The sequence below is a fragment of the Dromiciops gliroides genome, chromosome 1 (assembly GCF_019393635.1).
Source record: "Dromiciops gliroides isolate mDroGli1 chromosome 1, mDroGli1.pri, whole genome shotgun sequence".
In the NCBI taxonomy this organism is placed as follows: Eukaryota; Metazoa; Chordata; class Mammalia; order Microbiotheria; family Microbiotheriidae; genus Dromiciops; species Dromiciops gliroides.
In genome coordinates, this window is record NC_057861.1 from 550,288,762 (window position 1) to 550,305,323 (window position 16,562).

At 39.2% G+C, this 16,562-nt stretch overlaps 1 protein-coding gene across 1 annotated transcript in view; it reads right to left on the reverse strand.

Moving 5' to 3' along the window:
- SHOC1 (shortage in chiasmata 1) overlaps positions 1-16,562 on the reverse strand; it is a 123,400-nt gene that overhangs the window by 57,598 nt on the left and 49,240 nt on the right. Inside the window, exons 9-10 of the mRNA XM_043998679.1 lie at positions 13,992-14,225; positions 483-920 (exon numbers count right to left, since the gene is read on the reverse strand). Coding sequence (XP_043854614.1) covers positions 483-920; positions 13,992-14,225 — 672 coding nt within the window. The remainder of the gene's footprint in view (positions 1-482; positions 921-13,991; positions 14,226-16,562) is intronic.

A 16,562-nucleotide genomic window follows, 5' to 3' on the forward strand; every position in this document is an offset into this window, starting at 1 on the left:
TAGTGGTAGCCAAACTCAAGGGCCCTAACCAATGAGTGTGAGTGTGAGTGTGAGTGCTAAGTTGGAGTAGTATCCCAGAGAAGGTGTTATACTTGCATAACTTTACATATTAAAGAAATAAAAGTAGTAGAAAGACCAACAAATGTATTGAGAAGAATCTAAGTCCAATAGGAAAAGCTACAAAAGGCTCTATACTCTGTAAATAGTAGCTATAGCTATAAACACAAGAAGTTTTTAAATGTGCATGTTATGAAAAAACGTTAGGTATGTTTTTCTTTATACATATATACACCATCAATTACATCTTCAAATATACAAATATTTTACAATACTATCACAAAATTATTTCTTCCTACTCTACAATCCAACTGAATTATATGAATTCCTCCCATTTTATGATACTATGATTTCTTTCATTAGATTCTTGAAAATACCATTTTGAAATGAGGAAAAATATGTTAGGCTTTAAAAGATTTTCTTACCTTCTTTTTGGCCTTCATCCATATTAACGTGAGGTTCTGACAAGATAGTCTTATGTTTGTTTCTCAGAATGATAAAGTTGCTCAAAGGATCCGAATCATCCTCACATTTTCTAAGAGGTTCAAAAGATGCATTACGGCTTATTGATGAGGTATATGATTCAATAGTTAATGCTTTGTAGTCTAGTGATTCATCAGTGTCTTTCTTTTCTTCCTCTTTGACTGTTACAGAAACCAGTTCTGGTTTACTCTTTGTCTTTCCTTGTCTTGTTGGTTTTTCAACAGACATAAACATATCAGGAAAACAGATATGTGGTACACTTTCTGAAGGACTCTTTTGAACAAGTGAGAAATTATTATTTGTAGGTTTCTCTTTAGGAACCGTACAAGAAGGAGAGGTTTTGAGTTTAACAACAGTATCGCTTTCTTGTTCAAACCACCCTGAAAATAAAAATAAAAGAAATGCCAATTATAGATTTAACATGTCTTCCACAACTAAATATCCTGATTAGCATAATTTACTGTGGTAGTTTAACTAGTATAGTTTAACTATAATATACGGTAACTTTATCTACTTTCAGCTTTGAAACTTATGTGTTCCCTTTTTAAGGTTTTCTACAGAGGGAATGAATCTTAGTGCAATCTACTCAATTCATATTTAAAATATATTTTAAAATATTTTTGTTATTCTAGAATAAAATGAAAGTAAAAGATAAAAATATTTCCAAAACCAATAAATTAGAGTATTTCTAGGCTTTTGCCCTGGTGCAAAACAATTAGTTTTTATTGATTACTAAACAAACACATACTATAAAAATACAAGATTATGGATAAATTGGGGCTGTTCTCTATTGTAGCCATTGATTATAAGTCCATGATAATCCAAATTCAAATACGTCAATACTCTAGTGAATCTACAGCAACATAGATTACACCCTATACATGCCTAGCCATTCATCCTCTACACTCTTGTCCTCTTACAAGATTGCCAAGATGGTGCATTAAATGTGCTAGGGCCTTTCTCAGGTTCTCTTGACATTCCAAGGACATCAGAAGAGAATGCAAGCTGCCCTTGATTACCCACTGCTCTTCTGTGACCAGGCCATCTAGACTAGTCATAATTGAAGGTAGCAAACTCTGTGGAGAATGGATTCACAGTCCTTGCCACCAAGACCCAAGAGCTAATCAGCTACCACTAATGAGCAAAAGAGCCTGAAAACCTCTGAAGTGGTAGTATGTCTTCTTCCCTGCTAGCATTGGTCATGCTTCCAGTCCAACCCCTGAAGGAACTATACAGGGAATAAACCCTTTTAGAGATGTGACCAGGCAACTGCCTCTTTAGCAGCTCCAGCTATTAAGACCCAGAAAAGAAAGTTCTTGCCATCAAAGTCCTTGGCACTGTCAAATGAACATAAGAAACAGACATTATTGGGGGCAGCTAGATGGCTCAGTAGATAGAGCACCGGCCCTGGAGTCAGGAGTACCTGAGTTCAAATCCAGCCTCAGACACTTAACACTTACTAGCTGTGTGACCTTGGGCAAGTCACTTAACCCCAATTGCCTCACTAAAAAAAACAAACCAAAAAAAAAAAAAAAAGAAACAGACATTATTTATATCTGTGGAAATATCATTAAAGATATTGCCATTGGTTTTGTTGCTCTCAAAATAGTAAAAGACAATGAGGCCTTTTTATCTCCTCTATGTGTCATCTACCACAAGAAAAAGTAAGCAGGAATTGTCTTCTTTTAATATTTGAATCTCTAGTGCTAAGCACAGTGTTTTGCACATAGTAATCATATAGTAAATGTTTTTTCAATCATTCATTTGTTCCAACACTTATCTCATGTAAGTGTTTGTAATGAACTGCAGTATATTCACATCCACCATGTGGCTCTCCACTGCTTTCTGGGGGATAATGATTTTTCATTGCTTATAGTGTTCCTTAACTTACAACAAATATAAAATATATTGGTATTAAATATTGGGAAACATTGGCATTAAATAAAAAGATATATTTTGAAGAGAGATGTCTATTTTCCTCTTAAAATATGCTTTTAAATAAAAAATAACTAAATTATAATGTAAAAAGAAAAGTAAATTTTATTTTATTTAAAATAAGTTTTAGTGATAACTTTCATGTTTCTACCACAGTCATTTCTGGACATATTATACATTTCTATTCCTGGAATTGAGCCTTCCCTTGTAATGTGGTTTGAAATCACATAGCCTAAAAAAAGACCTGTGGGTTTTAGTGTATTGTAAACTCAATATAAGTGAACTATATGATATGACAATCAAAAAAGATCATATGATTTTTGACTGCAGCAAGACAGGCAAAGTGCCTAGCATTAGGGAGATGATAGCCCCATCATCCTCTACTCTGGTCAAGCAACACTTTGAATACTGTACTCAGTTCTATGTGCCACTTTAGGAAGGGCACTGATAAACTGGAAAGCACCTAAGGAGGGCAACAAGGATTTTGAAGGGTCCTAGGTTCATGACACATGATCACTTTTTGGACTTGGTTACGTTTAACCTGCAGAAGAAATACCTTAGGTTCAGGAGTGTGTTGCAGCTAGCTTGTGGAGGAGATGACTGTTAAGTTTTCAGTGTGAGCATTTACAACTTGGAAATCAATATATACTACAAATCAGGGCTTGATTTATTATTTTGTTGGCAGTTTAGGCTTACGAAAATGGAGAAGAATGTTAATAATGCAGATTAAATTTAAAAAGTGGAGATTTTCCCCCTAGAAAGTTAAGTGTTTAACATTTACCAGAAACTATCTGGATGGAATAACCTTTCTTCAAATATCTGAGGGGCTGCCAGGCAAAAAAGGAATAGATTTGTTTGGCTTTGCCCCAGAAGGCAGAAACAGGAACGATGGGTGAAATAACATTTGGGACTTATATGGTGCTTTAGAGTTTATAAGACACTTCACATGTGAGATGGGTATTATTATCCTCTTTCTACAAATAAAGAAACTGTGTCTCAGAAAAGTTAAATGATTTGTCTGTGGTTGCATATGTATTAAGTGTCAGAGGCAGAATCTGAACGCATGTTTTCTCTATTCTAAATCCACCACTTTATCCACTATGGAATTGAAAACAGGTGAGTTTAGGCTTGAGCTAAAATAAAACTTCCTAACCATTAGTTATCCAAAAGAGGGCTGGCTGAAGAGGTAGTAGTCTCCCCAATCTAGATTTATTCAAATAAGAGTTGAATGGTCACTACTTGTAGATATGTTGGGGAAGGAAGTCTTATTCAGGTATAAATTGGACTAGATGACCTTAAAACATTGAGATTCTGTGATTCTGGCTGGAAAAGGGTGAAAAAAGTTGTACTTTAAAAAAAAAATGAAAAGTGGAATCAATAAACTATAAGCCAATGAACTTGACTATTCCTAGTAAAATTCTTGAATATATTATTAGAAGGGACAATTAATGAAAATCTAGACAAGGAAACTGATTAAAAAACCCCAGCATGGTTTCATCAATAAGAGGTCATCAATTGATCATTTATTAAATGCTTATTATTATGTTAGGCACTGTGTTTACTATTATGGAAGGCTCTGGGGATGCAAGTGTGTTATAGGGCCTAGCACCCCAGAAGTTCTCTGGGGTACATCAAAGAATCTTCTCCTTGAGAAACTAAACCAAAGGACAGACACACCTAAAGAGATAAGTGGACCCAGATCAGGACTGAGCTAGCTTCCAGACCACCACCCTTCATTCCAGTCTCCCCCACCCATGGGGAGATAAGATTAGGTGTGGATGCTGCCTTTGCGGCCTGAGGAGCCACCACCAGTGGGGGATGGTTCTCCCTCAATAAGGGAACTTTCCACAGTTAGATGATCACCCCCATCAGTCCTCTATAAAAGTATCTGCCTATCTCCTGTTTGAGGAGATTGGTATCTCAGAGCCATGCTTTGTGCTATGCCTTCTCCCCATGTGGAGAAGTCCAAGGATTTCTCTCTTGGTTTCCCTTCCCCAGCCCCTAAATAAACTATTATCTTATTCTATTGGATTTGTGTGCAAGAGGGTATAATTCTTTAAAGAGGAACTCCTAAGGACCCCAAACACCTATCCCTATCCCAAAACCCTCTACCCTATTTCCCCACAATATAACTGATGCCCATCATGGGATGGTATGGGAACTCTCCTCTTTCCTCTTGGCACACGAAACCTGGAGGCAGGAACCTCTCTTCTGGGTTTCTTTTCTCCCTCTCCCAACTGACTCAACCTCCCGTTTGAGTCACAGAGAGGTAGAGGCAGTCAGCTTTTGCATGCAACAGCAGACAGGCAGCTGGGATCTCCCTCCCTTGCCAAAAGCTCAGCCAGATGTCCGAACCATGCTCGGACCCTCCGACTCCATGTTTCTTGGTAAGAGCTTTTGTGTTTGTGTGTCTATCCCTTGCCAGCGCTTGGTTCTTCCATGAGACTGGCAGCCAGCACTTCCCTCCCTTGAGAAAGCCCAACCCAATGTTTGAACCATATTCAGACCATTCTCCTTAGACAGGACAACATCTGGGTACAGCCATGGGGCAGAAAAGGAGTATACCAAAAGGTTCACCACTAGGGTGCATCCTAAGAGATTGGACTAAATTAGAATGTACAAATTTGAGAAAGAGATGCATGATCTATTTTTTTTTGCAAGGCAATGGGGATAAAGTGACTTTGCCCAGGGTCATACAGCTAGTGTCAAGTGTCTGAGGCCGGATTTGAACTCAGGTCCTCCTGAATCCAGGGATGGTGCTTTATTCATTGAGCCACCTAGCTACTCCCATGACCTATTATTGTAACACTCTTTGGCCAAAGTATTACTTAGGATCCCAAGAGAACTGACCTATACATGGAACTCTTAACTATAACACCATTGTGCAATTGGACAAGTTTTGCAGGTGTGAAGGGAAATGGACAGAGATTCCATACATTTTGGCCTTTATGACTTAAAGCCAGAAATCAAAAGGAAAGGAACAGAACAGAATATGCCCAGCAAAATCAACTGAATCTAAGGAGGCCCAGGAATTAAATGATTTATTGGATGATGTCCTCCTGATGGCAGGAAACCACCGCAAGTCCAGGCAATTAGCTAACCTTTCTGGCACACTCTCTTTCTCTGGGACCCCATCCCCTCCTGCTCCTCAGCCTCATTCCCTACCTGTTTCTTGCTTCACCCCTTCTTCCCTGCCTGCTTCTGTACTTATGGGTCAACCACTGCCATAGCACTCCATGACTGGGACTCCTCTTTGTCCACTGGCTGATCTCAGAACCAGTCACCTGTGCCTTCCACAGCTGAGCTCCAGCCACACTGGGAGTGGACATCGGTACTCTCCTATTTGCCCCACCCAACAGTGGTCTCCACAACCTATCCAGCTGTACCCCATCACAGCTGTACCCCTGTCACAATCTGGGGGAGCTCCAATACATTCCCTATTCTCCTATTTTTTCCATTCAGCAGCTGCTCTCATCTTCATTCCCTAATCTGCAGTTGCCTACTCCCATTCCTTCAGTCTCCTTTACCCCTCCTCCACTCAATCCACCAACTGCTACCTCTCCCCCACCCACTTTACAGACTAACCTGACTCCTCTACCCAATCCTCTCGCTCTACCTCCACTCGAGCCACCTATTCTATTAGCCCCCTCATCCCCTTCCCAACTGGCTTCACCCAGGTCTGTACCAGTGTCTTCCACTGCTCCCCTGCTTCCATTAAGGGAATTTCCCATTGGGAAGGGTACAACCCTAATACATGTTCCTTTTTCCATGAGCAGTTTATCTCAGATTAAAGAGATATTGGGGTGTTACTCAGAGAACCCCACAAGGTTCATAGATGGCTTTAAGTCTATGACAATACAGTTTGACCTTTCCTGGACTGACTTGTAAATTATTCTTGACAGCTGTTGTACCCCCGATGAGAAAAAACAGATTTGGGACCTGGCTGTACAAGTGGGTGATGAATACTCACAGGTTAGAAATTGGGCTGGGGTTCCTGGAACTACAGCTGTTCTAGCTATAGACCCAAGATGGGACTATCATGATAGAAAGGACAGGGCCTGTAGAAATTATATGGTCACCTGCCTGGTTGAGGGAATGAGAAGGGGTGGGGTAAGAAACAAATCAATTACGAGGTGAAGGAAATCACACAGGGGCCAGACAAAAACCCAGCTCTTTTCATGAGTTGCCTCGTGGACTCTCTGAAAAAATATACTAATCTAGATCCAGAAAGGGATGTAGGAATAACAGTCCTCAATATACATTTTATTAGCCAATCTACTCCTGACATTAGGAGAAAACTCCAGAAGTTAGACTGGGGTCCCCAAACCCCATCCTCACAACTCCTTGATATTGCTTTTAAGATTTTTTATAACAGGGACCTTGCGGTAGCCAAAGAGAAAGAAAAGATGGCTTGTGCCCACTCCATAGAATAAGCCTTGATAATAGCAGCAGCCATCATGTCTGCTACCAGCAGATCTCTGGGTGGCTCAAGATTCTGGCAGCTGCAGTAAACTGGGACACAGGAGTTGGGGATGCTCCTCGAAGGTGAGGCTACCTCCCCTACATCCTTGTCCCCAGTGCAGCCCCCAAGAGGTTGGCCTAGCAAAAACCTAGCTCCCTGCAGTCCGGTTTCCTGGCCAGTCCCTTGTTACTGACATTTCTATGGCCAAACCCAGGGTTAAGCTGGACATAGGAGCTAAGTCTATGGATGACACAGGGGCGACCCCTGTCTTACTCTCTCATTCAGGTCCTACTGTTCCATCAAAGCTACAAAGGTTGTGGGGAGTTTAAGGGGAACATCCCTTAAACTTAGATCAACATTGCCTTTAATTCGTATGCAGGAGGATCACAAATTCCTTCATCCCTCCCTGGTTTTACCCTCTTCACCTTGGCCCTTATTAGGGTGTGATGTCAAGAAAAAGTGAGCTCAGTGAGAGGTTCCTAGCTCATGGGCTCTTAGTTCACTGCGTAGACCAGTAGAAATAACCTGTGGCCATCTCACAGTTGTTGATCTGTTTACTGCTACTCTTAAAATCTTTCTTGGTAAAATAGTTAAAATTGGGAATTATTTGTAATGTGTAAAAGTTGCAAAGAAAAATATTTTATTTAGTCTAACCATTGAACTGCACAGAATTAAGCTTTGGTCTGATTACTTAACTCTTGTAAGGCAGGCCATGCCCTGTCTTGCATTCAGCCTTGCTGGCTTCAGCTGAAGAAAAGTGGATAGGCTTTACTCCTTATCTGTTAAGTCCTTTTTCATCGTTTTGCTCTGATCTCTAAAGGATTCAACCTCATGGCAGCTACCTACTGTGCCTATGTGTCTCCTTCCACCCTCTGGACCTCACATCTCGAACTCTGGACCAGGCCTTATCCACTTTTTGCCACTTCCCCACTGCCCCCTCCCCCAATCATGATTTCTTCCACCTCACTCAGCCTCAAGCAGTTACAGAAGAAAGACTGTCGCCCCTTTTCCTTAGATATAGAGAAGTAGGGAAATGTTATGGGCCCAGGCCACCCCAGAAATTCTCTGGGGTACATCAAAGAACCTTCTCCTTGAGAAACGAAACCAAAGGACAGAGACACCCAAAGATGTAAGTGGAACCAGATCCAGACTAAGCTAGCTCCAGGACCACCACCCTTCATTCCAGTCTCCCTCACCCCTGGGGAGATAAGATTAGGTGTGGCTCCTGCCTTTGCAGCCTGAGGAGCAGAGAAAGATGGCTTGAGAGATTTGCAGCTACCCCTCACCCAACTCCTCCAGCCACCACCAGTGGGGGATGGTCCTCCCTCAATAGGGGAACTTTCCACAGTCAGATGATTACCTCATGGGACCTCTATAAAAATATCTGCCTGTCTCCTGCTCAAGGAGATTGGTATCTCAGAGCCACGCTCTGTGCCATGCCTTCTCCCCATGAGGAGAAGTCCAAGGATTTCTCTCTTGGTTTCCTTTCCCCAGCCCCTATTATCTTATTCTGTTGGATTTGTGTGCAAGAGGGTGTAATTCTTTAAAGAGGAATTCCTAAGAACCCCAACCCTTACCCCAAACCCCTACCCCTTTCCCAACCACCCCCTCCCCTATTTTCCCCACAACAAGTGTAACCTGTAGCTCAAAGCCCATTTGCATGAGACTGTCCTCATTGCTGGAGATTGGTACTCAATGTTCCACATCTGCATGAGAAGTGGAGTTGGTGAGAAGAGTCTATTCAGGGACAGATACCTGACAGAGGAAAAAGACTCTGGGAGAATAGCATGTGGAAGAGCCATAATCTTGAACATGTTCCTATCTCCAGCATGTTTCATTACAGTCACTTTCCCCCTTGGGTGAGATCTGGGATTTTCTGTCTTTCCCTCTTTGTGTCTTTCTCTGAGATTTCTTTGTTTCTTTGTCCGTCTCAATTCCTACTTTCAATGAGCTTACATTCTAATAGGGTGATACAAGTACATGTACAAATACATATATATAGTATAAACATAAATTTAATAAATATAAATATATACTGCTGAATATTAAAATATAGTTTTTGTATCTGCCTGAGCCCTATAAACAGATCAGAGAAATTATAATATCTTATAATATTGCCTACTAATTAGATCAGAGAACATGATAACCATACCTGTCCTCCTACGAAACAGATCAGAGACAGACAGAAAAAACATATCAATTTAATATTTTGTCCCAAGAGGATTTAACTCATGAGACAATTTCACACATTTACATTTTATACATTTACATTTACAAACAATCCCATATAATTTCTTTTTCCTTGAAGCTTCCTTTCTCAGTCCTTTTCCGTCCCCCACTGACATTCTCTTGTCAGGGAAGAGAAGGAAGAGAGAAGAGAGAGAAAGGCCTTTTAACTTTTCTTTAATTTAGACTGATCAAAGGAGCTCCATTAGGACAATTTAGTTTTGTCATTATCTTTAGTCAGTTTTAATCATTTAAACAATATTTGTGCACATCAAATAAAAAAATTCTTAACCATTTGCAGTGCAACAGATCTATAAGAGGACTTAGTCAGATTAAATAATTTGAAATTTATATGCCCAAACTGAGGAATTCCTACCTTTTAGAAACTTCTTGTGATAGTTATCTTCTACTGAGCACTCCAGTTTCTTCATGGGACAAGAACTCAACTAACATCGAGAGTTTGAGGTTTGAGTTGGAAGCTGGAAAGGAATATTCAACTTACAAGACAAAGTCTGCTGCTTATTTAGGAAAAAGCTCCTGAAGGTACCTTGCTATGACCTGTGTTGAAGGGTGAATTCCATTTCCATTTTCCAATCAAATCTGAGTCGCAAGGCACTATTTTCTGTTGAATATTAAAATATAGTTTTTGTATCTGCCTGTCTCCTACAAACAGAATCAATAAACAGATCAGAGAAATTATAATATCTTATAAAATCTCCTACAATTTGTTCCCATACCTGTATTCCTACAAAATATAATAACAGATGAGAGAACATGGTTAAGAATGGGATCATAGGATTTAATATCTCCTACGAGACAAAACCAGATCAGAGACAGACAGAAAAAAAATAGTATCAATTTAATATTTTTGTCCCAAGAAGAAAGACATAACACATGATCATGTGTTGACTTCCCCCTAAAGAGAGAGAAGCTTAAAGCTCCCTTCTTTCTAGGGGTTTTTAAGGTTTACTGGTTACAGGGTGATGTCAGATTTATTAGCATGATACAAATTAACCTAAAGCAAATACTATAACAGGCAGTTTAAAGGCATGGGAAAGGTTTACCAAAGACAAGGATGTTTAGATATTTGCTCTATTTACTCTTTGGGGGAAAAAAGATAGTGAATGGGGGTTCATTAGTTGGAGTTTAGTCAAAAGGGGCATTTTGATTTGTTTACTCTCTTGGGGAGAGAAGTTAGTAAATACGGACTTATCTGCTAGCTATCTGGGTTCAGCCTGAAGTTTTAGTCATAGGACATTCTCCAGGGTCTCGTAAAATCCATTTGGATAATAAGGTACCTCCATCAAATCCAGGTGATCCAAATATTCATATTAACAATACAAAGTAGCTAAATATGAGGTAGTTTGGGAGGGAGGGCATCAGCAGTTAGATGGATTAGGAAAGACTCATACAGAATGGTGCTTAAGCTGTAAGGTGGAGGCAAGGAGGGAGTAAGTACATACCAAAAATTAGGGATGATTAGTGCAAAGGTTTAGAGATGGGATATGGAATGTTGTGTGTAAGGAACAGAGAGAAAGTCAATCTGGCTGGATCACAAAGTATAAGAGAGGCAGTAATATACAATGAGGCTGGAAAGATAGACTGGGACCATATTGCACAGAGCTTTAAAAGCTAAATAGAAAACTTTCTATTTTATCCTAGAGGCAACAGGAAGCCACTGGAGTTGGATGAATAGGTGATACATGTGGTCAGATCTGTGTTTAAAGAAAATTACTCTGGCAGAAGTTTATAGGACTGACTGGAGTGGGGAGAGACTTGAGGTAGGGAGACTGCTGTAGGAGGCTGTTGCAATAACCTAAGTGAGAGGTGATAAGGATCTTAATTAAGGTGGTAGTTGTGTAATTGTAGAGAAGCTGTTGGAAGTAAGAGTGTGAAAATAGAAATGGCAAGATTTGGTAATTTATTGGATATGTGGGGTGAAGGAAAATGAGGAGTTGAAGATTATAAAATGCTAACCTTGTGAATCTGGGACATGAGGAATGGTGGCACCTTATATTGAAATAGGGAAGTTTGGAGGGAGGGTTTAGGGAGAAAGAGAATGAGTTTAATATTAGACATGGTGAGTTAAAGATGTTGCTTCCTCCATGTTCCTCAACATATCCCTCAGGTCAGATACTTGCATCAATCTGTAGGTATGTGTCCACCAATCAAATTTCTTAGCTCATACCCTTACCTAATTATCCGTTTACTCTTTTCCTTTACAGCTGTCAGTCAAATACAAATACCCCTTCATTAGTGTCATTATCCTACTCATCAGCTAAGTGGATTAGATATTGCTTCAGACTTTATTTTATCAGTGTAGGGAGATCTCTACCAATTCAATCAGTAACTGTTTTGCAAATTACAGTCTTTCCTGGAGGGACTGAGAAGTTAAGTGACTTGTCCATAGTTATAAGGAGGTGTCAGAGGTGGGACATGAACCCAGGTCTTCCTAAGGCCAAGGCTGGCTCTCTATTTGTTATGCTATGTTGGCTCTCTTGGATTAGACAAAAACGAAACAATAAAAAACCATTCCCTTGATTCTGAAGAAGAGGCATAGTATAGTGGAAGGAGCAATGCACCAGGAATCAAAAAATCTGAGTTCAACTTTTTTTGTTCGCCAACAATGAAGCAAATTGCTTAATTTCAGTGAGTCTCAATTTTCTCATTTGCAAATGAAGGTTATGAATGATGGAGGTTGTAGATGATAACTAAGGGCCCCCCTAGCTCTGACATTCTGATTCTACCCCATTATATTAGATTGACTTTAGGATTCTGTCCCAGTTCTGTCCTCCCCATCATTATCAAATTTATTTTATTTTATTTTAAACTTGTGGGGCAATGGGGGTTAAGTGACTTTCCCAGGGTCACACAGCTAGTAAATGTCAAGTGTCTGAGGCCAAATTTGAACTCAGGTCCTCCTGAATCCAGGGCTGGTGCTTATGCCACCTAGCTGCTCCTCAAATTTATTTTAAAAGTAATCTACAGGGGGGCAGCTAGATGGCACAGTGGATAAAGCACCAGCCCTGGATTGAGGAGGACCTGAGTTCAAATTCGGCCTCAGACACTTGACATTTACTAGCTGTGTGACCCTGGGCAAGTCACTTAACCCCCAGTGCCCCACCAAAAAATAAAAATTAAATAAAATAAAAATTAAAAAAAGTAATCTACAGTGATGCATTCACTTCCTTAAACCTACTCACACTCTTTCTTTCCTCTTTGCAGAAAGTGTTCATTCACAAGTCACTCAGTGATAACCTATAAAATACCAATTTCAATGGACCTTTTTTTGGTCATCACCCTCCCCAACCTTTGAGCAGCATCAGTACTGTTAAGGACGTCTTTCTACTATACCTGTCTGTCACACTGTCATATCCTACTCTCTATGAAAGTTATTTGTGTAGACGTCTTATAATCTGTTAGAATGTAAGCTTCACAAGGGTAGTGACTGTGACATTAAAAAAATTTTTTTTGTTTTTTTGACATTTGTTTTTTAAAAAAATTCTCCCATAACAGCTCACATAATAGCTTGCAAATAAGTGATTATTTATACTGTCAATAAGTATTTATTGAATGAACAAATGAATACTGAGTAGTTTGATATAAACAGAAATAATTTTACCAAGCAATTAAGTATTTGTTGATAACAATACTGAAGCTGGGAAGAGTAGCAATTAAAGAAATCTCTAAAACTGAGACAGAGAAGTGGGTCCTTTCCAGATTTTAGGCAAAGAGCTAGCAGTTGTGGAAGCACATTAAAAACTTCCTTTTAGGTTCAACTGAAAATATTAAGATTCCCTTTGGGGGGCAGCTAGCTGGCACAGTGGATAAAGCACTGGTGCTGGATTCAGGAGGACCTGAGTTCAAATCTGGCCTCAGACACTTGACACTAGCTGTGTGACCCTGGGCAAGTCACTTAACCCTCATTGCCCCACAAAAAAAAAAAAAAGAAAGAAAGAAAAGAAAAGAAAAGAAAAAAAGACTCCTTTTGGGTAAGCAGTGTAACAAAAGTTAAGGCCTCTTTTAGGGAAATAAATTAAGGGTAATAACCAAATTTAATTCCAATGTAGATAAGATCATTATTTTTCACTCACTTGAAATCATGACCTACCTAAGGCAGTGTTCTTTTTTTTCCAATTAAAGTTAAAATATGACCATAGGGAGAAAACCCTTTTCAATTCATGAAGAGAATGGTCCAGGAAGGAATCAAGTAGAGACTATTCTAGGTTGTTAATTCCAAAGTATATACTAGTTCAATATTCCTAAAGAATGTTACTGCAAATTGTCTTGTGGTAGAGACATGTTAGAGGGCACAGAGGAAATATGCCAGTTTAGGTATCTTTTAAGTTAGAAATGGCTTGGACATTACATTAATGTTAAATAATGTTAAATAATGTTTCTGGCAAAAATGTACATAAAATGGAGAGTACAGTATTAATACATATTTTTTCAATGCAGTGTATATTTACCTTTGGGCAAGCGGGTGGTAGAGTGGGTATAGCACTGAGCTTTGAAGTAAGGAAGACTCAAGTTCAAATCTGACCCCAAGTACTTACCAGCTGTGTGACCCTGGGCAAGTCACTTAACCCTGTTGTCTCAGTTTCCTCATCTGTAAAATGAGCTGCAGAAGGAAATGGCAAATCACTCCAGTATCTTTGCCAAGAAAACCCCAAATGGGGTCAAGAAGAGTAGAACATGACTGAACAAAAAATATAAATTGTAATTATAAATACCTGCTTTAGTCAGTTACCAGTGTTGACCTGAAAACTATCAATTTCTAGCTTGGAGACTAACCCTCTAAGAAATGGTTTTAAGATTGGTTACTTACATTCTAACTGAAGTGGTTTTATGGGCAATATCTCCATTTGAATTGGAAGCAAGTTGCAGTGACACAAATCTGAAGTCAGATGTTCCAAGGTGTCTGTTATTTTCATGCTCAATCCCTCCTGTTTCCACCATTCTTCTTTTAATGAGCCAAGATTAAGGATTTCTACCTCAACAGAAAACATTCTTTTCAAATCTGTAATCGAATAGTGAATTACTGGCTCTTCAGTTTGTGGCACTAAAAAAAAAATGGGCAGAAATGATTCATAACACAATCACAAAGAGAAGTTTAGAAAAACATCATGGAAATAAGGGAATTCATTATTTATATAGTTATGTTGTCATGAAACATTTTACACTTTAAAACATGATTAATAAAATTTCAGTCCTCTTTAACAATTATTCCTAGATTAAATAGAACATTTAGAAATAGCTACATTTGCACTTTTAAAATATATGTTTGATTTAATTTACACAAAGACAATAAAAATGATGAGAGTAAACAGAAAATATTTTTAAGTGAAAAAATTTCCTATTTTTAAAGAAGTAAAACCATAAAACAGGCTGGATTTCCAAAATGAACATAACACATGTTGGGGTATAGTGGTCAAGTCACAAGTAGGTATTTTCTATCTTTTGGAAAGATTGGTACCCTGCTATTTTCCATTAACAAAGGCCAAGCCACCTTAACACTGGTAGGAGAAGAAAACAAAATTTACTTTGCTTATATATTCTGACATTGAAATACAATTTGGAAGAATTTGCAAAAATTGTACTTAAACCATAAAATATAATTCTTTGCATAACTAAAGAGAGGCTTCTCATAATGAATTTCATCTTGCATGGGCTTTCTCAAAAAAGGGTTATCTGGCATTAACAAGCTCAAATAATTATAGCCTTTAAAATGAACTTATTTAAAAAATTAATACTAAAGTTTTAATTTCTGTTGAGAGGGATAAATAAATATAAAACAAACAGCTAAGAAAATAAAAAGTAAAAAAGAATGCAAATGATTTTGTGTGTATTTATAAACTTTTATTATCAGTTATTAATTAAATTCAACAAACCCTTATTTGGAACCTACTATCAATATTCAAAAACATAAATGAAAGTGCTATTACTCTGAAAAACCTAATCTTCGATTAGGGTGATACAGCATTGTACATGATTGAACAAATACAAAGTATATGCAAAGTAATACAAAGTAACTACAAGGGGGAACAGTGTTATTGATGGCTAAAAAAAAAGGTCCTGAACAGGGAGGTAAACAGAAGGGAAGGAAGATCAAGACTGTAGCAAGGAGAAGTGAGGACAAAGTACATTCCAGATACGCGAAACCATTTTAGCCAGTCAGTCAAAAGACATTTATTAAGCACCTACTGTATGCTAGGCACCATCCTTGAGGGGCTCACAATCTAATGGAAGACAATAAGCAAACAAATATGTACAAACTATATACAGTATAAATTGGGCATACTCAACAGAAGAGAAGCACTAGAATTAAGAGGGGCTGGGGATGGCTTCCTATAAATGATGGAACCTTAGGTGGGACTTGAAGGAAGCCAGGACACAGAGATGAGGAGGGAGAGCATTCTAGGAATGGGAGACAGCCAGAGAGAATGCCCAACGCTGAGAGATAGAGTGTCTTGTTCTTGACACTGGATCAGAATGTGTGGTGGGAAATACGGTGTAAGAAGACTAGAAAGATAGGTGAAGTCTGGGTTATAAAGGGCCTGGTGGCGATAAGGAGCCAATGGAGTTTATTGAGTGTGTGTGTGTGGGGGGGGATGGAGTAGGGGGTAGGTGGTATGGTCAGACAGGAATGAAGGAATGCCACTTTGGCAGCTGATGGAGGATAGACCAGAGTGGGGTAAGACTTGTGGCAGGCTGACCCACCAGCAGATTTGTTTGTGAAGGCATGGAGGCAAGGAAATGAATTGTATACAGGGAATAGCTAGGAGGCTAGTTTGCCTGGGCAAGGGATATATGAAGGGGAATAACATAAGAATCTAGTATAGTGGTCATCAAAATGGTACTCTCTTGGGCACCAAAGATACATAGATTAAGAAGTGAGACAGTGCTTCTCTTCAAGGAATCACTGAATTTGAGAGCTGGGAGGGCATTCAGAGGCCTTCTAATCCAGCGCATATACCCCAAAATGCCCCTATAACATTTCCGAATGGTTGTCTAACTCTCCCTGAAGACTTCCAAGGAAGACAAGAGGAAACCCACCACTTCTTGAGGTGGAATTTTTAGACAGCTCTAACTGTTAAGAAGGTTTTCCTGACATAAAAGCCTAAACTCAACTTTTTGAAGCCTCCTACCCATTGCTTCTGGTTCTGCCCTCTAGGAAAAAAAAAATAAAAAGGTTTAGTCTCTCCTCCAAAAAACAGCACTTTAGGGGCATCTAGGTGGTGCAGTGGATAAAGCACTGGCCTTGGATTCAGGAGGATCTGAGTTCAAATCCAGCCTCAGACACTTGACACTTACTAGCTGTGTGACCCTGGGCAAATCACTTAACCCTCATTGCCCTCTCCCCCCAAATAGCCCTTCAAATACTGAAGGACAGCTATCT